Source organism: Siphateles boraxobius, unplaced genomic scaffold (assembly GCF_051911475.1).
Source record: "Siphateles boraxobius isolate OS27281-9 unplaced genomic scaffold, OSU_SipBor_1 6, whole genome shotgun sequence".
NCBI lineage: Eukaryota > Metazoa > Chordata > Actinopteri > Cypriniformes > Leuciscidae > Siphateles > Siphateles boraxobius.
Window position 1 is genome coordinate 28,405,793 of NW_027509186.1, and position 27,839 is coordinate 28,433,631.

The 27,839-nt window shown below is 41.9% G+C and overlaps 1 protein-coding gene across 1 annotated transcript; it reads left to right on the plus strand.

Annotated features, from left to right (window-relative positions):
* The first annotated feature begins 1,470 nt into the window (after positions 1 to 1,470).
* On the plus strand, positions 1,471 to 26,769 carry ppp1r14ab (protein phosphatase 1, regulatory (inhibitor) subunit 14Ab). The gene is made up of 4 exons (XM_077208619.1): positions 1,471 to 1,764; positions 15,533 to 15,613; positions 15,981 to 16,013; positions 25,585 to 26,769. The coding sequence occupies exons 1-4, from the start codon at positions 1,534 to 1,536 to the stop codon at positions 25,711 to 25,713; spliced, it is 474 nt and encodes a 157-aa protein (XP_077064734.1). The 5' UTR covers positions 1,471 to 1,533; the 3' UTR covers positions 25,714 to 26,769.
* The last annotated feature ends 1,070 nt before the right edge of the window (positions 26,770 to 27,839 follow it).

Here is a 27,839-nt window from a genome sequence, read left to right on the forward strand (position 1 = left end):
TAGCTATGTGGAAAGTCAACTGGAAACCATGTCTCCTCAAGAAAACCAAAAACCTGAAAATCAATTGTATTTTGACTAGGCTATATTTTTGTTAGAAGTTTAAGATATGTTTGTAGACTAGTCTGCACAATTAGGCTATATGAGTGAAACCATGATTCATATATGTCTCAGTTCAGCTGAACTTACAAGAGCTTGCACTTGCATAATGATAATAAGTTGCTATATGTTTCTTTTTTAAAATAGACTGTTATTAAAAAGATTACTATTTACTTCTTTTTAACTATTAAAAAGAAGCAAAAGAAGATAAGGAATTGTTTAAACCGTACAAAGGAGGATGGGTTAATAAAATTAAAGATAAGCCAATGAATGCTCATTGGTTGAGCAAATGTATAAGAATGAAAAGTTTTGAATGAGAGGGTTAGATGTTCTGTAGGAATCAGCTTTGTTGTCTCCACCAATAAAGTTTAAGATTTGGCATCTGGAACTCCATGCATGACTCGAGTGATTTTTGCAAAGAGGGAGAGACTTTTTCCATGACATGACTAGCCAAAAATCACCGCAATGAAACAGCTTATTAATAGAAGGTTTGTGTAAGTTAGGTTTAGACAGGAGATAGAAAATATCACTAGGTCATTATAAAAACATTGGAGGTCAGTTGAAAATGGCCACCACCATGATAGAAAAACAATAACAATGTGTGTGTGGGAACTGTCTGCACGTAAAGTGTAGGTAAATGTGTGTTGCTAAGCCTTCTTAGTAAATGTCAGTTCACATTATCAAAGAAAAAACATTAACTGGGGTAACAAAAAGAGTTGCTTCTTAAAAAAATTGAGCTTCCAAGCATTCATTAATTGCCATAATATAATCACACATATATATATATACATATATATATATATATATATATATATATATATATATATATATATATATATATATATATACAGTATATATATACAGTATATAGATAGATAGATAGATGGATAGATAGATGGATAGATAGATGGATAGATAGATGGATAGATAATTCACTTTTTTAAATGAATGTATGCATTTTAGAAATTAGTTGCCAAGAAAATCAGTGAAATTATTGATTAACAGAAAAAGTATATTGATATGACTGTCAAACGACTATGGATGTAGCCTTTTTCAGAAGGAGAAATTAAAATAAATGGGAATTTTTCTCAAACAAATGCAAATAGTTTTTCTCTTTTATTTATGCAAATAGCCTAATTTTCTGGAAAATTATACATTTTGAAGCCATTATATCAATAAACTAGCATTAACAGAGATGTTTGTGAAAAATAAATTAACGACATAAATATTAACTTTTTGTTTGTTTGTTAGATTCACACACACTATTTCCCCTAACCCTAACACTGAAGCACCTCCCTGCGGGCCGCTGGCGCTCTCAAGACCCCGAGAGCGAGAGTAAGGCAGTGATCTCGCAGCGCTAGGACCCTGCGGCCCAGCGCGCTCTGGAGGTGTCGGAGGAGCGCACCTACTCCGCCAGACTCTTGATCAATTATTTGAATGCTAGTGTCCATCCAGAGAGTCACTCTGGAGATGGCTGCTAATCGGGTGGGCAAGCGTTATAACAATAAGATCCACTCACCTAGCCGAGGTACAAGCCGGGATGCTGGACTGAGTGTGCAGAAGAGACAAGCACGAGTCACCGTCAAATATAACAGAAAGGAACTCCAGAAGCGTCTGGATGTGGAAAAGTGGATAGATTGTGGACTTGACGAGCTGTATTTGGGAAGGGTGAGTCTTCTTGGAACAAAGACCAATGATATATGATTAAAGCAAAATATATAATTAATTAAAGAAAAAATGAAGTCTTAAGATTTTCAAATAATTTCTGTGAATATTTAATGAGCTGCCAGCAGCAAAAGGCGTTGCTGGTAAATCTGTTCTGGTCTCAGTAATATTGGTGTAGTCATTTATTGGTAAAATACAACAATATTTTATAATGAAAGTTTTCTATAAGTGGGAGGTATAGATTTAAAAGCATCACTATCCACGTGGAAATGTGCACATGCTACTAGCCAGGGCTGCGTTTCTCAATTGTGAACCAGGTGTCACTCACACAATTTGAATGCAGAATGGAATGTAATATGTCTGGTGATAAAATGTGATAAAGAATTTTCAATTTCGCAAGTACGTTTCGAAATATCGTTTGGTAGAGTTGAGTACCTTTTGATGTAATGATCAATAATGATGCCGCACGTTTATTCATGAAGGGCGTGAACCTTTCCTTGGGTATACCACTAAACGACTGCCTTTTGTGTCCCTCATGAATATATGTGTAAACAATGACAATCTGATGCCAACTTTTACTATGTGTTATTGTAGAAATGTTACCTCAACAAACCCAATTACTTTTATTTTATCTTTTTTCTCCATGATGATACTGTGTCCCCAGCCAACTTGTGTGTCTGTAGATAGATAGATAGATTTTTGAGGGGAAAATATAATATGTCATGTTTCTATCATAGCTCCTCTTCTCTAAAACTGTTTAAAATTACAACTTTATTCAAAATGTGAACTCTATATAATTTTTTATTAACTTTATCTTATTCTGTTAGGTTTATCAGTCAGACAGAAAATGTATATAATATGATATAATATAATTAATAATTCCCATAGAAATATCACCATTAAATTATTTTTCTAAGTAACACGACAATGATGTACTAAAAACAGAAACGTTTTTTTTTGTTTTTCGCGAACAGACGAAAACATAGTCTAAACGATCCCTGTTCACAGGGATCTATGGAAACGATTAAAATCTCTGTATTTTGCATGCCAGGCAGATGGTGTCACTTTGTAAAGAAACACTACGCGCCTATAGACTAAACGCGTAATATGCATGTGCCACCGTTTTCACAAATTCGTGTTTTTGTAGTTTGCACAGTGAAGATAACGGCATAATTTTCAAAAATGTGCACTTTGAAACCACTTTCAGGCCCACAAAACGCCATTGTCATGTAAATGAACGGCCAAAACGCATAAAGTTTTCAGTTTTTAGTTGAAAACGTGTCGTGTAAATGGCCCCCAATAAACAACTTGTAGTGTCATGACCTTGAACACAAAGATAGTAATCCCAAAATGAACAAATTGTTACGGACAATCCCTTATTTAAAGGGGTGGTTGATTATGATTTTACTTTTCTAACTTTAGTTAGTGTGTAATGTTGCTGTTTGAGCATAAACAACACCTTCAAAGTTACGACGCTCATAGTTCAAAGCAAAGGGAGATATTTTTTTTTCCAGAAATCGCTTTTTAAAACAAACGTCTGGTAGGGACTACACAAGCTTCCCCCGGGTTAGTGACATCACAAACCCTAAAATTTACATAAACCCCGCCCCCGGGAATACGCAAGCAACAAAAGGGGTGAGGCAGTGTTGAGAAGAGGAAGAGTTGTTGTAGTAGAGCACATTTGTGAGTCTGCTCAAGCTGTCGCATCCATCTTTTCACATTTATTTCAATACAGTACGTAACACAAATGCAATTACATTTCACTCTGTAGGGATTTTACAACAGTTCCCACACTAGCGATTTATAGATTATCATGAAAGAATATGCTAATCAATGACTTGAAGATAGTTAACTCAACATCAGCAACATGCATTCATCAACTAACCATTCAGAAACGTCCTGCTGCATAATGTTGTCACTTCTTCTTGAGTCTCTCCATCATTGTCCGACTTCGGGTCGAACATAAAAGGCCGAATTTTAGTACGTGTCTGCGTGAGGTAATCGGAGCTGCTAACACAGGGACAATTTTAAAATGCCATAAAAAATTATTTTGAGCCAAAACTTCACATACAAACTCTGTCTCTGGGGACATCAGAGACTTATTTTACATCTTGTAAAAAGGGGCATTATACCACCCCTTTAAGACCACAAAAGTAAGTACCTTACACTTTGACGTGAAATTTGCATCTCTAAATGGGTTTTTAATAATTTGACTCAGCTGATTGTTGATGTAGCACGTATACTTACATCAGGCTACTTGTCCTGTTCTCCTGGGAGGCTTGAAAAAACAAGAGGTGGTCAAGACCAGTAAACATGCCTGATATGCAGAAATGCTGACAATTTATATTGAATTAGTTCACATTCCCGTGTCTTGGGGTATTTTAGGATGGAGGGGATTTTTTTTTTTTCTTCTCAGTCTCCAGTTCCCATGAGCAACAAGATCAGGGGGCTGATCTCAAATGCTTAAAGACGCTGCTGCTGTGACTTGTTGTTGCGCTTGCTGCCTTACATGGAGAGCTCTGCCAACAGCTGTCTGGAAAATGGTAAACATTCACAGTCACTGGGCTTTGTGATGGTGGATGTGAGCAGAGATTTGCTTATAGGCTCTGTCAGTGGAACATACTTGGTGTCCTGCCACGATAAAGGAGATTATGAAATGTTGTAGGGGAGACCAAGGGGTGTTCCAACACATTTAGTTTCAACATCAATAACAAGTGGTTTTCTGCACTGTTTTACAAACTGTATAATATATTTCCAAATATGTCTGCTACTAATTAAAGTAGTATTTAATCTCTAAATATTTTTTGTCACATAAATTCCTTATTTTTTACACAAGGTCTAGCTGCTTTTGCACTCTCAACGTTAAATTGTACACTGAAAAAAATGGTGTAGGATTTACTTTGAAACAATGTTTCACTCAGAAATTGCTAGTAAATTTCACAAAGAATTACAAAAAAATTGCAAGTTATACATCGAATTAAATTTTGAAGTAGTCTGAAAAAGTATTTTCTTCTAAAATCATTGGTAACATTTTACAATAAGGTTTAATTTGTTAAAATTAGTTAACTACATTAGTTAACATGAATTAACAACGGAACATACTTCTAAAGCATTTATTAATCTTGATTTATGTTCATTTCAGTATTAATATCAAAAGTTTTAAAATGATTGATTGCACCTGAGCTAACATGAACAATGTTGTAATTTATTAACTAACATTAACAGAGATTGATAAATACAAATGTATTGCTCATTGTTAGTTAATGGATCCTTATTGTAGTGTTACTAAATTATTTTTAACATTGTAAAATTTAGCTTTTGATACTCACTTGTTGTTTTAATAATACATTTTTTAAATATAAAAACTTTTTCCATTTAAATTTAATTGTTTGTTATAGTAAAAAAAAACTAAATAATAATAATGTCCTTTTTCAGCACCTTTTGAAAATAAAATAAAACCAATAATTCCAATAAAACGATACCAAACCACAGTATTAGGTATCACATTGTGTCACTTCACCTGCACATTTGTGAAGCAAACATTAGGATACTCTTAAATTATAAGTTTATGAGTATAATTTGATTATGTTTGTATGTCTGATTGAACTTGAGTTGTCCAGGCACCGAACACACGTATATTATGGCAGAATATCACATGATGACTGGATGATTCTCAGCAGTCATCTTTTTGTGATCTTTAAGATGTGATGTTGGTGCTAAAAAGAAACAGCCCCCACTGAGGCTGTAATCAGATCCCCTCCTTCATTTCCTGTCGGCAGCAGGCCCGACAACGTCCTACTCTTATGGTCCTGGGATTGATTGATGGTATATTTGTCTCATGGGGTGTTTCTTATGAGTAAGGGGGATGGGGGCTGTGGAAATGAAGACCCCATATGTCACTGTATCACAAAGAAAGCCCTTCTGCCACTGTCCTCCACCCCCCATCCCACAAAACAACTACCTGCTACCTATTATTGGTCCATGCAAAGGGCTTCACAAGCCCCATTAAGTAGGACCATTAGCCCACAGCTCTATAAAAGCTTTTTTTTAAAAAACAGATTTGAGTCCCATAGTGGTCAGATGCATGTCTGTTTGTAGTCCAGAAGCTGCTTCGTCCTTTATTCCATGTTATCAAACATGGGTCCAAACAAGAGGCACAAAACTTTGTGCTACAGATGTGGCTTATCCAATGTGTAATCCAAAAAAATTGTAATAGTTAACAGCATTGGTTCTAAAACAGTTTAGTCAAGACCTAAAATAGTCTTTTCTGATGAACTTATGGAAAACACATCCAAAGAATAACATGCAGATGTCTTCTGTAATATAAACATGTACAATCATGTTGGGCTAGCTAAATAAACAGGCTCATCAATGTTTAAAAGGAAGGAGAAAACGCTTCTCATATATCTTGTTGCTGATGTAAAAGGCTATGCACTCATAGGTATTTTGAGGCATATCATTCTCTCAATTGGTATAGAAGTAAGCCAAATTAGCCAAATTAGGCAAATGCTAACATGGTCGTGATATCTAAGGTAAAAGAAAGAAAATACAAATCCAGTTGAAAAAGCACACAAACATCTTAAAGACGTCTATTTGATGTCTGCCTTTACATCTGCAAAATGTATTTTTAGAGTGTTTGCTTATCTGCAATACGTCTCTGAGACATCTCCTGTCAGATGTCATATAGACATGTAGAATATGTCTTCAAGATGTTTATGGTTTAGAATGTATGTAAAACTGCTTTTTCTATGATGTTTATCAGATGTATTTACACTGCAGATGTTTCCAAGATCTCCAGATCTCAAGCAGACATCTTACAGACGTACCTGTGCTATTAGCTTAATGATATTGTGTTATTGACAGTAAAGGACACAAACTTTTCACCTAAATGCATAAGATGCTTTTTTTATTTTTTATCAGTTCAATTTGAGGAGTGGTAATCTATTGTTGTTATATGTCATAAAACAAGGAATGTCTAGGTGAATAACACCTTAGTTTGTATGCTAGCTCCATCCCCGTGGGAATGATGATCAGAAAAATGAATGCACCTGGATAGATTTTACCAGAGTGCTTATACAGTATCAGCATCACAAGGAGCAAAGAGCAAAACAGCAGATGTAAGAAATGAAGCTAAGATCCGCATTTAGAATGTTTATAAACAATATTACATTTCAGAGTTGACCCACAGCTGAGTTCTTGTTCCTAATATGGTCTGTTAGTAAAGAGGTCTCTAATGACCACAGGCTGCGATAAATTATTTATTCTGTCTGTACAAATATTTAAAAAATTGTTTCTTGTGAAAAGGATTTTCTTATGAATTGTCTTTAAATAAATGTTAAGAATTCCATCAAAGGCACATATAATGTAATTAGTCAGATTATGCAATGTCAGTCCCTGTTGCTCTCACATGCACTTTTGCCTTTAATGTGGAACAGCGTATTACATCACTGTTTATGGAGTCCTGAGGACAGATGATGCACAAACGATCTGACATTTTTTTCTGGATGGATACAAAGGGATAGAGCTGACATGAGAGGCGCTGAAATGCTAGCGATGCTGAGATTGTCCGTAGTACTTAAGATTTGCAAATGCAGTATTATTTGTAGTTTATCAAGCAAAATTATGTCAAATTATTAAAAACTGAAATATAGAACTACATTTCGTAAATTTTTAAATGCATTTTTAAATATTTTAAATAATTAAAATATTTTATTAAAATTTTTATTGCTAGGTGTCTGCCACAATGCTATAGTTGTGGGTGGTTGCCAGGGCGTTGCTATGCAGTTACTAAAGTGTTCTAAGTCAGTGGTTCTCAGCCTTTTTTACTATAAGCCCCCTCATTGTCCATAACAATATTTGAAGGCTCCTTTCTATTTTTTGTGATATACTTTATAAGGATTAAGGATATGGATTTTTATAATTAATTTTTAACCTAGAATTTCTACCCAATAAAATATTTTTAGAGCTTGGCTTTTTTTTTTTTAATGTCCATGGAATTTATAAGTTTGTATTATATTGCATGCTGGATTTACATTTTATTATACGTACATTTTATTATACGTTATACGTACGAAATCTCACTTTTAAATTTATAGGCTATCTCATAGAGGAAGTGTGAATCCTGGTTCTTTAAGGATAAAGGGGGAAAGAATAGCTGAGTGTGTGAATTAAAACCTTGATTTTTAGTTGTTTTGGCTTATTTTAAATAATTTTCAGTCATCCTGTTTGAGAACCACTTCTCAGAGTATTTTTTGGCATGTTGGTAGTTCTGGGTGTTTGCTAGTTATTGGCTTACTGGACTAAGTTAAAAGAGCCCACTTGCAAGTCACTATACTATGGTCTCTAGATATGGCTTGGCTCCTTCCTTTAATATAACGGATAGTTCACCCAAAAATGGAAATTCTGCCATCATTTACACACCCCGTGTTGCTCCAAACCTTTATGAATTTCTTACATCTCAAACAAAAAAGAAGATATTCTGAAGAATTAACTATTTTTATCCACACAATGAAAGTCAATTGGGTCCAAAATAATACTATACCCTGTTGACTTTCATTGTAGGCTATGGACAAAATTGTAGCACTAAACAGAATGAGTGCAGGACAAGATACATGTGGAAGTGTAAAATATGCGGTTATGGCTTTGTTAAAATCCCTAGCTCTATGATTGAGCAATAATAATGATCATGCTTGCCTTAGCAAACCCCAGTGATGCATCTTAAAAAGACTTGCCTCACTTGTCAGACTAGTTGTTGAAAATGGACTGGGTACATTCTTTTCTTAATGTTTGGAAATATTGACTTAGTCACATTCTTAGTTCTTACATCATAAATATAAATAATTGTTCAAATACACAGGAGATGGGCATTTGAATTAGGGTAACAGCTGTTAATAAGGCATGGAAACTCAGAAGAATAAAAAAACAGCCCATCTCAAAGACAGCAGGAAGAAAAAAACTCTCTTACCCATTAGCTACTGGCCTGGAAATAATAGAGGCTGAATCACAGCCCAGGGGGATCGGGTGATGCTAAACCAGTTGGAGTGATTGACTCAGCACTCATGCTTCCAGTTGAAGGTGAAAGAACTCATGTTTTGTCAGGAGGAAATGTTTTGAGGTTTTAGGGAATTGCTACAGAGACAAGCCAAAGTGTGTTGATGCCACAGGATGTAAGACTAATGAGAATAAAAACAGAATATTTACTAAATTAAATACTCAAAATCATTGATCTAAAAATGCATTTTTGATTAATTGTGTTGTTTTTTTCATAAATTTTGAGTCTAAATATTATTATTTCCTACACAAATTTCCCATTTTCAAATCATTGTGCAAAACATCTCTGCTTAGGAACGAATTAAAAGCAAAGGCACAAACTTGAAATGACTGGAGGATTGCTCTGAATGTTCATCGTGCGAGGGGTTATGTTTGTTTCACAGCATTTCAGTGGCATTTGGAGTTAAAAGAAAGGTCACTGATGCCCTGGTAGGGCTTTCAGCTTGGATCTTACTTCGATTGACCTTTCGACAGTGGTGTTAGTTTCAGGATTTTGAAAGTTCTCCCACACCAGCCCTGTTCCCTGTAGTTATCCGTAACCTTATCAGGAAAAGCACTGGCTTGCATGACCAGTTCTTAACCTGTTGTGTGGGTGTACAGTACACTATTGATGGTAATTTGGAGCTTTGATAATAGAAGTATGGTTGCCATCCTTGGTGTTGTTAAGATGGTAAGTTTTTTAATATTCTCATTTTATTCACCCTCATGTCTCTTCAAAACCTGCATGATTTTCTGTCTTCTGTGAAACACAAAATAATTCCACCGGTTGCTTTTTCCCAACAAATTATTTAAAAGCACTAAAATACGTATCATAAAAGTGATCCATATGACTGAAATTCTGATCTTTTCAATTAATCCTTTGATCCAGTTGACATTGTTAAAATGTGTCTAAACGTTTCGTACATTAACCAGACATTCCTATTTCTCTCACAAACATGGCAAATTATTTTTTTGTGAATTTGCATCAAATCACTGCCTTTTTCCTGTTTTCATTTGGTGGGTGGCAGGTTTTAAGGTGGTTTGGCATTGGTAAATGATTTACTGGAAGTATCTGAAAATTGCCCTTGGCCTATTTTGTATTGCACCAAGCCACAAAGAAAGGGAAGTGAAGATTAAGTCATTCTCGATACACAAAGGTACACACCATAAATAATAGATTACATTATTTCAGTTACCTCATTTCCTATTAGAGAAAACTATTTTTCCACTGCAGTGAACATTTTAAAGTCAATGCAGAAATTCAGCCATTAATGAGATGTGAATTATATCTCTCAATGCAAGAACTTTGACATCGAGTAGTGTGAATGAGTAGTTTAGGTGTATTTGAGGAGGCTGGAATATACTTGTTTATTCCCACACAATAGATTAGTGCTAAGTGACAGCTGTCTGGCCTAGATTGACAGCTGCTGAGTGGAATGGAAGATGAGACAATACTTTGTTTTTTGCTCTATAAGACCTAATGTTTGTCTGTGTTGAACCTGCATGCTATGCCAATGCCACCCTCTGATTTCATCACAGTACTCATTTAGTATGACTTCTAATGTTTAGGGATGGCTTAGCAAGGGATTCATTGATTTATGTGGTGGGCAGTCAAGCGAGAATGCATCTGAAAGTGCACATATAATGCAATTGTTTCAATTACACAATTGTGAGTATACTTTTATTCAGCCTTGGATAAGGTCTAATTGTAAATGCTCTGTTCATACTATTTATTAATTTATACATTAATGATCCATTCCAATTTTAGCATTCTTTTTCATAATTATTTTTAAATACAATGAAATAATTGGTGTATCACTCAAAAATTATCTAGTAAATTTCACAAATAATTACAATAAACGACAAGTAAAACATTGAATTAAAACTGAAATAGTGTTTTCTTGTAAAACATACTCCAACAATCTTTGTTTTATTTACAGCGTTGAAAACTCTTTTTCTACAGTGTTGTATGTAGATAATAGTTTTAACAAGCATATAAATATCGAGAACTAAAAACGTGAATAAAAAGAGTGACTTTTCCATGAATGAAGCCTGCTTGATTCAGGATAGATTCTAATTGTGGCGTTATTTTCCTGTCAAATGTCGAGAGCGCATTATTGTAGCGCGAAAGTACATTAATATAATGCGCGAGCGCGAATCTCTCTGCTCGCGCGCGGAATATAATGTGCCGAGCACTAACGTAATCTCTCTGCTCCCGCGTGGGAACTGGGGGTGCGCTCTCAGTTACACGCTGCTCTTGTACGAATTTTCTCTGGGCTCGCTCAGATGTGCACCTGAGACGCATCTCTCTGTAGGCAATGGCGTGGTTAGGTTCTTTATCTCTGGGTCTCAAGAGGGCGCGGATGACAGTGAGCGATTCTTCCATACCTTGCCACTCCCGTCCCCCTGTATCGCCAGCGGGCAGCTGTGTGCGGCTCGGGGACGCCACCAAGCCTTCCCACACACCCTCTGCCCCACCCTGGAACCAGGTAAATGTGGCACAACACACTCAGACTCCGCTTCGGGCTGCCTCAGTGCCTCCCGAGCTGAGTCCCTGTGTTCAACCTCGCTGCCCCACCCCGGGTACGTCTGTGGTCCCATTGGTCCCGCAATCGACCTGAAGGACGCGTAATTTTATGTCTTGATTCTTACTCGATACAGACCGTTTCTGCGGTTTGCGTTCGAGGGAAGGGCATTTCAGTACAGAGTCCTACCCTTCGGGCTGTCCCTGTCACCCCGCGTCTTTTGCTCAGTTGGCTCAGTTTCGAGATCAGTTGTGCGAACACAGGGACATGGTGCTCCATCACCTCAGCCTGTTGGGCCTTTGGGTCAACTGGGACAAGAGCAACTCTCCCCTGTGCAGAGGATCTCTTATCTCGGTATGGAGTTGGACTTGGTCAACCAGACAGCGAGACTCACAGAGGAGCGCGTCCGGTCAGTGTTAAACTGCTTGAGTACAATCAAGAGCAGGACAGCGGTCCCACTGAAACTTTTTCAGAGGCTCTTGGGGCATATGGTATCCGCAGCTGCAGTTACACAGCTCGGATTGCTTCATATAAGACCGATTTAGCACTGGCTTCACGGCTGAATCCCGAGATGGGTGTGGCAGAGCGGCACGTACCAGGTGTACATCACCCCGCACTGCCTCCAAACCTTCAGCCCGTGGTCGGAGCCTCCATGGGCAGGTGTTACCCTAGAACAAGTGTCCAGGCATGCTGTGGTCTTCACGGATGCCTCCGCCACCGGCTGGGGGGCCACGTACAACGGGCCTTTCTGGTCTGTGGACGGGGCCTCAACTGCATTAGCACATCAATTGCCTCGAGTTGCTCACAGTACGCCTTGCGCTGGGCTGCCTCAAAGGGCCGCTACATGGCAAGCATGTATTGGTCCGTACGGACAAAACTGCACCGCATGTATCAACTCGCCTGCCATCTCCTCCTATGGAGACAGAAGCATCTGAGGTCGCTTTGTGCCTGTGGCGAACAGGATGGCCGAGGGACGTGAGAGAACGGCGCGAGGCCGATGGTGCGATTGCTAATGAGCAACACCTGTGAAGCACACCGGTCTCGCATCTCTCACGGAGGAGCGGAAGCATAAAGGAGGAGCGACGACGTTGATGATCGAGAGAGGAACAGGCCTGTGTTTTAGTTTTTGAATTTGTGTTTAATTTTAGCCAGCAGTCGTCCGCGAGGGCTGCTGGCAGTTCTTTATGTTTATTTTCGGTAGCCAGCAGTCGTCCTCGAGGGGCTGCTGGCGGTATTTTGGTTTGTTTGTTTTATTTTAAATAAAGTTTATTTGATTGTACGCCGGTTCCCGCCTCCTTCTTCCCTGAAAATTGCTACAGTGCCATTCACATCCCTGGTGTGCTCAATCGTTCAGCCGACAGGTTCTCACGACAGCCTACGTTTCCGGGAGAGTGGCGTCTCCATCCCCAGGCGGTCCAGCTGATGGACTTCTTCGGAGCCACACAGATAGATCTGTTTTCCTCTCCGGACTCGACCCATTGCCAGTTGTTTTACTCCCTGACCAAGGGAACCCTAGGCACGGATGCACTGGCACACAGCTGGCCCCAGTGCCTGCGCAAGTATGCGTTTCCCCCAGTGAGCCTTCTCGCACAGACACTGTGCAAAGTCAGGGAGGACGAGGAGCAGGTCTTGTTAGTTGCGCCATATTGGCCCAACCGGACCTGGTTCACAGAACTCATTCTCCTCGCGACATCACCTCTTTGGCCCATTCCTCTGAGGAAGGACCTGCTTTCTCAAAGACGGAGCACTCTATGGCACCCGTGTCCAGACCTCTGGAAATTTCAAGTCTGGTCCCTGGACGGGACGCGGAGGTTTTAGGTGACCTACCTCAAGCGGTGGTAGACACCATCACTTCTGCTAGAGCCCCCTCAACGAGGTGCCTCTATGCTCTGAAGTGGAACCTGTTCGTTGAATGGTGTTCTTCCCGCCGGGAACACCCCCGAAGATGTCCCATCAGAGTTGTGCTTTCTTTCCTGCAAGATGGGTTGGAGCGAAGGCTGTCTCCCTCCACCCTCAAAGTGTATGTTGCCATTATCGCCTCACATCACGATGCAGTTGAAGGTAAGTCGTTGGGAAAGCATGACCTGATCGTCAGACTGAATCTGCCTGCCCCCCCCTCTATTCCCTCTTGGGACCTGTCTCTGGTGCTCAGCGCACTGCAGAGACCTCCATTTGAACCACTGCAGTCAGCAGAGTAAAAGATCCTGTCACTAAAGACAGTGCTTCTGACTGCTCTGGCTTCCATCAAGAGGGTAGGGGACATGCAAGCATTTTCGGTCGATGAATCATACCTAGAATTTGGGACAGACCAACTCTCAAGTTATCCTGAGACCCCGGCTCGGATACGTGCTCAAGGTTCCTACCACTCCCTTCAGGGACCAGGTAGTGAACCTGCAAGCACTGCCTTGCGAGCACACTCAACTAGAAGTGGCCCAGTGGCCAGTAGCGCGTAGGACCCATTCTTAGTGTCGGCTTGCAACCTCACTCCCGCCCCCATCGGCTGGATACGTGGGTCTATTTGCTCCAGTAGTGTTCCCCAGAAATGGCTAACCCTATGAATTCCCCCGTCAACCCGCGGCAGTCAGACGTTGTGGAGTGTCTGACGCCAGGCCTACACTCGTATGCATTGTGGAACCTGTGTTAGGCTGGGTGTCCATATGAAGCTGTACCTGCAGCGACCCCATATGTGTATTCCTCTACGACCAGCTCCTCTGCGGACAAGCCGTGTATTACCTTGACAGAGCCCGCTCTGTCATCTCTGCTGGTGTTCTTCCCCCCAATAACTAAGCTAGAACCACCCTAGAGACTGCCATATGTTGTACTACCCTGCTTGGCTAGTCCATATGTGTAACCGTCACAGTGCCTCCCTCCGGGGTAGGATGTGGCTTCCGCAGCGTTCCCTTCCCCAAGGGCACGCTTTCCCAGCGTTATCCAATAATTCACACTGAGTGGGTCTTGCGGAACAGCAGTGACTGACCTTCTCTGCTTAGAGCTCCTACTTTCTGTCCATCACTGCGGTCAGGCCAGGAGGCTCAAGCGGAGCGCTGGAAGGGCCAGTAGCCGTGGCGTTTTGGTAGATATCCACATTTATCAGAATCGCTTCTGACTTACATAGTAGTGAGCTGATGAAGGAGAATGTCTCGGTTAGGTAAGGTAACCCTCGTTCCTCGAGGAGGGAACAGAGACGTAAGTCCCATCGCCACAATTGCTGAGCTTCCGCTGTACGGCCGAGTCACAGGTCCAGCTCCTCAGCGGAAAAATAAGGATGCGACGCACCTTCTGCTCATTATATGCTCGAGCCACGATGCACAGCAGCTGGTGCAATTATCGCATGCCAATGTGCATTGGCTTGTTTAGTTTCACTCGAAGTAGATAGGCTCTCGCAAGCGATTCCCATTCGTCAGAATCACTTCTTACTTACATCTCTGTTCCCTCCTCGGGGAACGAGGGTTACCATACGTAACCGAGACGTTTTTTTTTGTGAATTTGCATCAAATCACCGCCTTTTTCTTGTTTTCATTTGGTGGGTAGCAGGTTTTAAGCTGGTTTGGCATTGGTAAATGATTTACCGGAAGTATCTAAAAATTGCCCTTGGCTTATTTTGTATTGCACCAAGCCACAAAGAAAGGGAAGTTAAGATTAAATCATTCTCTAAACACAAAGGTACACACCATAAATAATAGATTGCATTATATCAGCTACCCCATTTCCTATTAGAGAAAACTATTTTTCCATCGCAGTGAACGTTTTAAAGTCAATGCAGAAATTCAACCATTAATTACATGTGAATAATATTTCTCAATGCAAATTTTTTTTCTACAGTACATGAAAAGTGATGTTTAAATGTAAAGGACTGTTCACACGAAGACACATTTTTGGTGCGATAAATTTGGTAAGACATTTCAAAGGTGCAGTCACATTTACATTTTTACAGAGAAATTCAAAGAGAAAATTAAGTGGTCACCCTAGACGGGTGTCAGAAATGGAACATTGCACAGCACTTTGTGTACTAGAGTAACCAGGGTATTTAATAATTTCCATAAGTGCCACTACTGTCAGAGAGTGGACGTTTATTTTCATTCAGTCTGTCTGACATTTGTTGCACATTGGTTCGAATAGACAAATTGAATAGGAAATTCAGACCAGATTTTCTTGCCAAACACATTCATGTTGGTATGATCCAGGCCCTAAATGTGACTCTCTTTGTCTCCTCACAGGAAGAGGATATGCCAGAGGAAGTGAACATTGATGAGCTACTGGATCTACAGAGTGATGAAGAAAGGATAGAGAAGCTTAAGGTATCTGCTCTCTGAAAATACTGATGAAGAGTTGCTTGTCACATGTATGTGGTGTATTTTAACTAGCATTGAAGGAACAGTTCACCCAAAATGGAATCATATTAACTTTTCTATGCAAATTCTTTCATCTTTTTGTTTTTCCTCTCATTTTCTGTTCCACATAAGAATGAAAGCCATATGGTTTTGGGACAACATGAATATATTCCTTTAACCAGCTAGATCTTTTTGGTCATTTAGCTCATACCAGCAGCAAGAGCAGAATAAAAACAGCGTAAACTATCCTGGACTAGGATGGAAATTCATTTTCAGCAGGGAAGAGATCTGTGTCATGCTTTTTATCAAATCTCTTGATTTCTATTTCTTACAGGACATCCTTCATACCTGCAGTAACAACACAGAAGTAAGCTATTTTCATTCTATCACACAAATTAAATTAAACATGATCTCTCCTTTTTTGCACATAGTTTTATTTTTTAACAAAATAACCCCCTGCAGTGTTTGACATAATGGTGAATCACTGTCACGGGTGGTTGCAGGAAGGCAGACGGAGGCGAGGATATAATTCCAAAACAAAGTTTTAATGATAATATAACAGGACAGCAGAACAGGCAGCAACACACCCCAAATACAACGGAGATCGGACAGAGACTTACTGAACATGAATACAAACAAAGATGACAATGATTAACAGAACACAGGTGATACAGATGATGATGATGAGGATTAACTAAACACCGGTGATACAGATGAACTGATAATGACAGAGAAGACGACACATGACGTGATGACAGGCAGGGAGAAGGATGAAGATCCATGGTAGAGCAGATGGAGGGAGGAGCCATGGAGGCTGAAAGGCAGGAGGTTTTAGGGCGATGACGGACAGAGGCGGAACCGATGGGGGAGGATGACAGGGAGGAGATGGAAGTTCGCCGGGCTATGGTAGAGCAGAGGGTTCAAAGGGACACTGGGAAGCCGCTGGCTCGGGCTACTGAGGTGTAGATGGGGACAAAGAAGGTAGGAGCAGAAGGAGGAGCAGAAGGAAGTGAGGAGTCCAATGGAGCCGGGGGGACGAAGGGACGGGGCGTAGCCAGAGGAGTGCAGTCCAAATGTGAGGGTAGGTCGACGAGCGACCAAGGCAGATCCGGGGGGACGAGGGAGCCTGGTGGAACTGTTGACCTGATGGACCATGGCGGATATGAAGGGGGTAGGAGCCAAGGGTGAGCCAGTGGACTGATGGGCCGATGGGGAATCCTGGACCCGGTGGCTGCAGTTGAATCCCAGGGATCCACTGTCCAAGATAGTGCTGAGGACTGGAAGCCCCTCAGCGAGCGGTGGAAGGGTGGTCTCGGGGGACAAGTCTCTGGAAGGGTGGTCTCGGCGGGACGAGACGCTGGAAGGGTGGTCTCGGCGGGACGAGACTCTGGTGATGGTGGTTGTTTTCTGGATCAGGACGTGACACTCACCAAACACCTGCCGATGGCTTCCCTCCAGTTCAGTCCATCGGTGTTTGCGAGGTCGGTGGCCGGGTGGAAATTGGCCCCGATCCAGAAAAGCAGCTTGAGGGTTTCGTCATCGAGGGTGCTAGTGACGGCTCGGTGAACAAACTTATCCGTGAAGGAAAATAATTCCGTGTCGCAATTGCGACAAATATAGCCCAGTCGTCCATTTGGCCTGGTCCGATCTTCTGTCACGGGTGGTTGCAGGAAGGCAGACGGAGGCGAGGATATAATTCCAAAATGAATGTTTAATGATAATATAAGACAGAACAGGCAGCAACACACCCTAAATACAACGGAGATCGGACAAAGACTGACTGAACAGACGGAACTTAAATACAAACACAGATGACACTGATTAACAGAACACAGGTGATACAGATGATGATGATGATTAACTAAACACAGGTGATACAGATGAACTGATAATGACAGAGAAGACGACACATAACGTGATGACAGGCAGACAAGTCCAATGAAAACAAACTAAACAGAACACAACTGTGACAGTCACACTCTAGGAAATAGTGACTGACAGTGTTGATGAATAGACAAAACTCTCAAGTTTTGTGTTAAGGGATTGCACATGTTTTGATTAAATGTAATAATGGGAAGAAATTAAAAAAATCTGGCACTAGTAAAACATACTATAATGCAGTGGCGTGCACAGACCTCCTCAGGGGCAGGGGCGGAAGGACCAAAAAGGGCACTTAAAAAAAAAAAGAAGAGATCCTTGTTTTTTTTTTGTTTGTTTTTTTCTTTCCTTTCTTTCCTTGGCATTCTATAAAAAGACGTTGATACAATAAGAATGCATAACGCATCAAACGAAAATAGGGAAATTATGATAATATTACTAAATATTATTTACTTTACCAAACAAAACAGTGAGAATCAAGAAGGTAATTATGAGGAATTCATGTTCAGTTTTGTTGATGTTGTAAATTGTATCTTTGTTTTATATGCATGAAAGTGTTAGCTATCATGAAATCAGTAACACTTTACAATAAGGTTTCATTAGTTAAATTTGTTAACATGTACTAATAATGAACTGCACTTCTACAACATTTATTGATCTTAGTTAATATTAATTTCAGCATTTACTAAAACATTATAAAAATCAAAAGTTGTATTTCTTAACATTAGTTAATGCACTGACTGTGACATAACATGAACAAACAATTAACAGTTGTATTATTATTAACTAAGATTAACAAATACAATTACAAATGTGTTGCTCATGGTTAGTTCATGTTAGTTAATACATGAATGATAAACAAATGAACCTTATTGTAAAGTGTTACTATGAAATCAAATATATTAATTCCTTACAATTTGGAGTTGGACATGGACTTTCATTTCACTAGATGTATTTCCCCGAGTTAATAACACTTATATGGTCTTGGATAAAAACGAATGACATTGTCACACTCAGAATGCAGCTGAAATCGAGTTATACTTTTTAAACTCAACTCGCATGCTGCCGCAACTTTTACAGTAGCATGGTAGGATAAATGTAACTTTTCCATATTAGCTTAACGTTACCTTCTGCTCGTGTAGTGTGAAGACTCGCGGCGAGTGTAGCGCTGGCTACAAAGGAAACGTCTCGGTTACATATGGTTACCCTCGTTCCCTGAAGGAGGGAACGGAGATGCCACGTCAAGACCGACGAATAGGAATCTCACTAGAGAGGCCAATCTACTTAGAGTGAAACTAAACGAGCCAATGCACATTGGTGTGCAATCATTTGCATCAGCTGTTCAGCCATGCAGCGCAGGTATATAATGAGCAGCAGGTGCGATTGCACTTCAGTTTTTTGCTGCGGAGCTGAGCCTGATAAGCTGTCCGCCCCGGCAGGCCCCTTCTTGCCTGGAAGGACGATAGGAGAGGACTGACACAGAGTATGCCTGTCACTGTTGTTCCGTGATAACCCACACAGTGAGATTTTTGGATAACACTGGGAAAGCGTGCCCTTTCTATGAGGAAAGGGGGACGCTGCAGAAGCCACATTCTTCCCAGTAGGAATTATGTGGGGAATACATATGTACTAGCACGAAGGTTGTTCTGCATATGAAATACTGGGTGACTTAGCCCAAGGGAAGGACACGGGCTTCCGTTTAAGTACAGCAGTGGAAGAAATACAGATATAGTATTAGCGTAGGGTCACACATATGGGACCCAGCCTAGACCCGGTTGTCAAGGATTCAACGGATAAAGGCCTGGCACCGGACGCTCCGCCATGTCCGGGCCGAGGGTGTTGGAGGACTCAACAGGATTTTCACTCTGGACCAATAAGGGTGCACAGTAGGGTGCAGCAAGCCGACAGAGCCGGGCCTCTCAGTGCTTCTACCTGTTTAGGGTGAGAACTCGGGAGGAGACCGGCTCTACATGTAGGCTATAGTATCTAGCGAATGTGTTAGGTGTCGCCCAACCCGCAGCTCTACAGATATCTGTTAGCGAGGAGCCACGTGCGAGCACCCAGGAAGATGCAACGCCTCTCGTGGAGGTAGCATGCAACCTGAGCATGCAGGGCTCCTCTGCTTGGAGACAGCCTTTCCCTTCTGCTGGCCTCCGTAACAGACAAAGAGCTGGTCTGAGGTCCTGAGACTTTAAGTTCTGTCCACGTACAGACGCAGAGCGCAAACAGGACAGAGCAAAGCCAGGGCTGGGTCTGCCTCCTCCAGGGGCAGCGCTTGCAGGTTCACCACCTGGTCCCTGAAGGGAGTGGTAGGAACCTTGGGCACATAGCCAGGCCGGGGTCTCAGTACAACATGGTTGGCCCGAACTCTAGGCATGATTCGTCAACCGAAAATGTCTGCAGGTACCCTACCCTCTTGAGAGAGGCTAGTGCATCCAGTAGCAAAGTCTTCATAGAGAGAAGCTTTAAGTCTGCTGATTGCAAAGGCTCAAAGGGAGCATCCTGGAGTGCTCGAAGCACCAGGGAAAGGTCCCAAGAGGGTATGGAGGGGGGTCGAGGAGGATTTAACTGTCTCGCCCCCCTAAGGAACCTGACAACCAGGTCATGCTTTCCTACTGTTTTGCCATCTATGCGGTTGTGATATGCTGAAATAGCGGCAGCATGTACTTTGAGGGTGGAGGGAGACAGCCTTCACTCCAACTCTTGCTGCAAGAAGGAAAGCACGGACCCTATCGAACATCTTCGGAGGTCCTCTCGGCGAGAAGAACACCACTCGACTAACAGGTTCCACTTAAAGGCGTATGCACGTCACGTGGACGGCGCCCGTCCAGAAGTGATGGTGTTAAGTATCTCTGGGGGTGAATCACCTAGAACCTCCGCGTCCCTTCCAGGGACAACACATGGAGTTTCCAGAGGTCTGGACGCGGGTGCCATAGGGTGCCCCGTCTCTGAGTCAAAAGGTTCTTCCACCGAGGAATGGGCTAGCGAGGGACTGTCACAAGGAGCATAAGTTCTGGGATCCAGGTCCGGGTTGACCAATAGGTAGCCACAAGAAGGACCTGCTCCTCGTCCTCCCTGACTTTGCACAGGGTCTCTGCAAGTAGGCTCACTGGGGGAAACACATATTTGCGGAGGCCCCGGGGCCAGCTGTGTGCCGGTGCGTCTATGTCGAGTGTTCCCTCAGTCAGGGAATAAAACAGCTGGCAGTGGGAGGTCTCTGAGGAGGCAAACAGGTCTACCTGAGCCTCCCCGAACTTTCTCCAGATCAGCTGAACCGCCTGTGGGTGGAGACGCCATTCTCCCGGGAACACAGCTCGTGACAGCTCGTCAGCCACACAGTTGAGTACACCGGGAACATACATGGCACGAAGCGACCTCAGGTGCTTCTGACTCTAGAGGATAGAGATGGCGGGCGAGTTGCGACATGCAACGGGAGCGTAGACCACCTTGTGGGTTGATGTACGCAACAGTCGCAGTGTTGGCAAGCTGGCAGTGGGAGGTCTCTGAGGAGGCAAACAGGTCTACCTGAGCCTCCCCGAACTTTCTCCAGATCAGCTGAACCGCCTGTGGGTGGAGACGCCATTCTCCCGGGAGCACAGCTTGTGACAGCTCGTCAGCCACACAGTTGAGTACACCGGGAACATACATGGCACGAAGCGACCTCAGGTGCTTCTGACTCTAGAGGATAGAGATGGCGGGCGAGTTGCGACATGCAACGGGAGCGTAGACCACCTTGTGGGTTGATGTACGCAACAGTCGCAGTGTTGGCAAGCTGGCAGTGGGAGGTCTCTGAGGAGGCAAACAGGTCTACCTGAGCCTCCCCGAACTTTCTCCAGATCAGCTGAACCGCCTGTGGGTGGAGACGCCATTCTCCCGGGAGCACAGCTCGTGACAGCTCGTCAGCCACACAGTTGAGTACACCGGGAACATACATGGCACGAAGCGACCTCAGGTGCTTCTGACTCTAGAGGATAGAGATGGCGGGCGAGTTGCGACATGCAACGGGAGCGTAGACCACCTTGTGGGTTGATGTACGCAACAGTCGCAGTGTTGGCAAGCTGGCAGTGGGAGGTCTCTGAGGAGGCAAACAGGTCTACCTGAGCCTCCCCGAACTTTCTCCAGATCAGCTGAACCGCCTGTGGGTGGAGACGCCATTCTCCCGGGAGCACAGCTCGTGACAGCTCGTCAGCCACACAGTTGAGTACACCGGGAACATACATGGCACGAAGCGACCTCAGGTGCTTCTGACTCTAGAGGATAGAGATGGCGGGCGAGTTGCGACATGCAACGGGAGCGTAGACCACCTTGTGGGTTGATGTACGCAACAGTCGCAGTGTTGTCCGTACGGACCAGCACGTCCCTGCCCTGTAGCGGCCTTTTTAAGCGTTTCGAACGAGACGTACTGCTAGCAACTCGAGGTAGTTGATGTGCCAGTTAGGGGGCCCGTCCACACTCCTGACACTGCATACCCGTTGTACGTGGCACCCCAGGCGGTGGCAGAGGCATCTGTGAACACCACAGCATGCCTGGACACCTGTTTCAAGTGCACTCCTGCCCACAGGAACAAGGGGTCTGGCAACAGACTGAAGGTCTGGCGGCACGCCGAGGTGATTGTCACCCGGTGAGTGCCGTGATGCCACGCCCATCTCGGGACTCCGCCGTGAAGCCAGTGCAGAAGTGGTCGCATATGTAGCAGCCCGAGCAGGGTTACCGCTGCTCTGAAAGAATTTCAGTGGGACCGCTGACCTGCCTTTGAACGTGTTCAAGCAGTTCAGCACTAACTGAGTCTTTGTGAGGCGACCGAATCCAACTCCATACCGAGAAAAAAGATCCTCTGCACGGGGGAGAGTTTGCTCTTTTCCCAGTTGACCTGAAGACCCAACTGGCTGAGGTGCTGAAGACCCAACTGGCTAGTATGAGCCAGTCGCCGAGATAGTTGAGGATTCAAATGCCCTGTTCTCTCATGGAAACAAGGGCCCCCTCTGTGACTTTCGTGAAGACACGGGGGGACAGGGACAGCCCGAAGGGCAGAACCTTGTGCTGATATGCTCGACCCTCGAACGCAAAGCGCAGAAATGGCCTGTGTCGAGGAAGAATCGAGACATAAAAGTACGCGTCCTTCAGGTTGATCGCTGCAAACCAATCTCGGGGACGGATGTATTCGAAAATTCGTTTCTGAGTGAGAATTGTGAAGGGTAGTTTGTGGAGACTACGATTCAAAACTCCCAGGTCCAAGATCGGTCGTAACCCATCGCCTTTCTTGGGTACAATGAAGTAGGGACCCTAGTACCTTGACCTCATATCGGCTGGAGGGACCAGCTCTATTGCGTCCTTTGCCAGTAAGACATGGGCATCGGCTGATCTCACTGTAGTGGAGTGGAAGGTCCGAAACTTGGGGGGACGCCTGGCGAATTGAATCTCATAGCCAAGTCTGTTGGTCCGAATGAGCCAGCGAGACGGACTGGGGAGTGCTAACCAGGCTCGCAGAGACCGTAAAAGCAGGACCAAAGGGACCATAGGCATACCCGTAGTGAGGCAGCGAGGTGGAATACAGGGACGTGGCTCGGGATGCTCTCTCTGGAAGGCAGCCTGTAGCGGAGTCTGAGTGTGCTGTGCAACACTTACTTGGTTCCACGGGGCAGGAGGTGCAGGAGGCAGCTTGGTTGCATTCTCGAACTGCACACTGCTACCTGTTGGCGATAGAAAAGGCGGATGAGAGTGGTGAGGATTCTCTCCCACCACTGCTCTTCGGGCCCTCTTCGGACACAGAGGTGAAAGAAACTTCTCTTTTATTAAGAATTTGGGTAACGCTGGTTTTGACGCCAGCAGCGGTACACAAACAAAAAGGAAAAAAAGGATTTTCCACGGATTTTCCACCCTGCCCTCTTCCGGGGGAGGGAGCGGTGCGGTCACCATCTCCCGAAGGGCAGTCCCATCCATCTCTGGGTCGCCCGTCCTTAGAGTGTGGGGCGGCCTGCCTGCGACTGGCTCTACGGCGTCGTTTAGGTGGAGGCTACTGCTGCGGCGCGGGAGCGAGGGCAGATGCAAGAGGACGTCCCCGGCGACGAGCAGACTGAGGGGCCGCGCGCAGTGGGTTGGAGGCAGCAGCTGACCGCCGCGGCAGGATGTTTTTGATGCCCTCTGTCTGCTTTTGTACAGCCGAGAACTGCTGGGCGAAGTTCTCGACCGCATCGCCGAAGAGGCCAGTCTGGGACACTGGGGAGTTGAGGAACCTAACCTTGTCGGTCTCGCTCATGTCTGGCAGACACAGCCAGAGATGGCGTTTCCTGAACCACCAAGGTGGACATCGCACGACCCACCTCGAGGTGGTCCAGAACAGCTTTTGTTTGCTCAATGAAAACAAAAACAAAAGAGAGTGAAAGAGAGAGAGAGAGATCGCTCGCGCTGCCACGCTGTGTCGGCCACCAATGTGGAGAGGTCCCGAAAACCTTGCTCGTAGTTTACAGTTCTGTAGACTTGAAGACAGCATCAAATTGCTCGGCTCCGAAGCAAAAAGCTAAAGTGCAATCACACCTGCTGCTCATTATATACCTGCGCTGCATGGCTGAACAGTTGATGCAAATGATTGCACACCAATGTGCATTGGCTCATTTAGTTTCACTCCCAGTAGATTGGCCTCTCTCGACGTGGGGTCGACTGACTGACTGAAGGGGAACTCCGCCTACCACTTCACCTCCGCCAAATGCTTTCGCCAAAAAATATATATAATATTGTTTTGTATTATTATTGTTAGTGGCAATGGTGTATAAGTGTATTGTTATTTATTATAATATTTATAATAATTTGTATTATTTACAATTATCAGAGAGGAGCACAATCAATTTTGAGACAAAAGGGCCTGCCCTTGAGCCTCCCAGGTCCAGACACCCCCATTTGACATGTTGACGATTTGACATGATCCAGGATTGTTAGGTTCTTCGAATGTCATTGTAAAGTTTGCTCATAGCTAAAATGTCCGTAAGTTCAAACCTGCTCAGGAGCAGGCTTATTTCACATACACAAGTTTTGACTGCCTGTCCCAGCCATTACTACTTTCTTACAAGAGCACCCTATTTAACCAGGGACATTAATAATTAAAAATAAAAATTGAAATATGTTTTTATTTACATAATAACAATTTTAAAATTAATTAGAAACAAATTTTAATGTCCAACTTTTCTCATTGAGAGATTTATTTGTGAGGGAATAATTATCTCATAATTTTATTGGATCCTTAGGCACATTACATACAGTTAGTTTGAACCATGCATAAATTTAAATCCTGACAGCTATTATACGGATGGCTTCATGAAGTGCAGGAGATGCAGATAGCTTAAAAAAATGTTGTTCTATTAGAAATATTTTATTGACCCTTAAGAAGCTTTATCCGCTTCGTGTGTAAAATGAAATGAATTGCTAATTACAATAGGCTACCTCAAAAAAGTGTAAAGCCTCTACTAGAAGAACTTGTGAAAAATGGAAATAATTGGATATTAGAAAAATTGACACGTTTCATTTGTCGATTTTAAATTTTATGTCATTTCGCCTGCTTGGCAATTTCCTTTTTTAAATTATATGATGTCATTATGTTACTGTGTTGATGCCAGCGTTTGAGTATTTGCAAATCTGCAAATTCCCTTGAAGAACCAAATTATCCAGAGATCAATGATCACGAAGATCTGGCATCTGTCAAATTATCTCAGATGTATTAAATGAATTACGAAGATTGGAGCCCAGAGACTCCGATAAACTTCATAAACTTCTTAGACTATAGTCTTACAAGTTAGTCATCTAATTATTTTCTTCAAGACTGATCGTACCTATTTTAAATCTGTTACATAATAGGGTAGATTGGTCTGATTTAGGCCTAATTTATTGCTAGTTGGTCAGACTAGTACTTAAGGCACCGTCTTAACTTGGTCAACCTCTCAACTGGCCCCCCGGTCTTATGTTGACAAGTCGCTTGTTTTCATTCAATTACTACTCTGTTGACACATTCCATCATGTCTTTCGTTATAAAGATTCTTCTATGATGTGCTTTTCCTCCTCATCTTCATCAGGTTTTTATCACAGAATTGGTGAATAAACTTCACGGTTTGCAGAAACAAGAAGATCTCCACAACAATGGCATTGAACATCCCCAGCTTCACGTCTTGCCCGACCGCCAGGGCTCTTCTGAGAGACTTTGAGCACCTGCACATCTATGGCTGGTCAGTCTCCTGTATCAAAACTGCTCAATAGCAAGGCATCAGCAGCACTTCTGTAAAATATAGACAGGTTGCTGACTTCTGTTTGTATAGTAACAAAACAGTACAAAACCTATAAAAATATTTATGTAAAAAAAAAACTCGAGTGACTGACCACAGCATGGACCCTTTACAAGTTGTCATCATTATTTTGACATTTTTAAACAATAAAAAATTAGACTTGTTAGTTACAACAGATGTACTTCCCAGTTAACATGTAGCCTATTTGTAAATTTAACAATTTCTACCGGATCCCTTAAAATGATATAGTCAGTGTTAATTTGACTTTAATGTAAAACATTTTTAGTTACCTGAGAAGAACCATTTTTACAGTACATAAAATCCTTTTTAAATAGTTTTCCCTTAGAAATATTGACCCCTGTGAAGGATTTTTTTTAAAGAAATATCTAGGTTTTTTAGATCATAATGATTTCATTGGTTTTCCACTAATGGACCAAAGATTTTTCTCAGGAAGCTTTTTAGATTTCAAATCAGTAATTCCCTGTTGTGATTTATATTATTTTTATTTTTGTGTTGTTTATAACTGAGAATTAGATTTTGTAGGATTAAATTATTTTTCAGAAAAACTCTTGAATATCACTGATGAATTTATGATGCTTGATTAAAACTGACAGGTTATGCTTATGCCCAGTAGATATGAAGGACTTGTATAAAGACTTGGTTTGTGACAAAACCATGAGGTATTGTTAATATGTTTGCTGCTACTATATTAACTACTCAAGCTGGTCAAATTGACTTCACATTTTGAAGGTATTTTCAAGTTTTTCTCTTCCAGCTCTGTATTTAGTTTGTTTAGTTTGTTTGTTTGTTTGTACAGTGACAGAGTGCCAGCAATATCTCTTATCATGTTTCTTTATGTATCATGTTTTCATTTTCATTTGCTTGCAGTTAAGGGTTTTTTGAAATCCACATTCCAATGCACATCTCATTTTAAACATTGGACAGAAATAATAATAATAAAAAATCTTTTGGTGAATATTTCAATTTCTCCTGTTTGTTTTATTTTAACATTTTATATCTATAATGATATGAAATTGAGCAAAAAGTAATTATGGGCTATTGCTTTTGGAATCCCTTTGTTAAATCTAAAACACTCAAGCTAAGAAACACATGAATAAATCATGCTCATATAGCCCATTAAATCTTTGTGATATAAAATAATAAATAAATCTACTATATGTATTCGGTTAATTATTATTATTATTATTATTATTATTATTATTATTATTATTATTAATATGCTTACTAAAGTACTTAATAAGCCTACGTGTAGCTTTATGGTTTTGCAACTTTAATATTCTACCTTTTAATTTCCCACATATAATCTAATTTAAATTATGGTGGATGTATGAGTTTGTGAAACATGTATTAGCTCCTTGAACCTTTTATTCAGGATAAATTATGATAAAAATATGGATAGATCTATCTGACAAAAGATGGTCTGCTATCCTGTCAAAAAGTTTATTGAGAGTGACAGCAGAGGGCAGCATTGAATCTGTTCATCTATTTTGAGCTATTTTGGTTACACAAGCTATTGATGTTATTATATAACATGAATGACTTACAAACCATTTAAATTCAATTCAAATTAAAAAAACTTTATTATCTATCAACCAGTGATAGAAATTTGTCTTAGGTTAAAAGGCTCACATATACACAGTACAATCACACACATCATAAAACTCAATTAATACAAAGAAAGTACCTTACAAATATGTAAATAAATAAAGGCTTAAACACAGTATACTAATACAACTTTTTGGTCTTATTTAATATAGAAATTGCAGTAGGAATAAAAGAGTTCCTGTAAGCTTTCTTTTTGGCCAAGGGAGCTATAAAGCGGCAACCTGATAGCAGTAACTGAAAAGAGGGGTACAGAGGATGAGATGGGTCAGTAACGATGGAGACTGCTTTCCTCTTTACTGCACAGTTATAGAGATATACAAGTTGAATCTGCAGGGCCCCAATAATTTTAGATGCCTGTTTGATTACTCTGGATAATTTTTTATTGTTTTCAGCAGAAAGAAAATTAAACCAGGATGCAATAT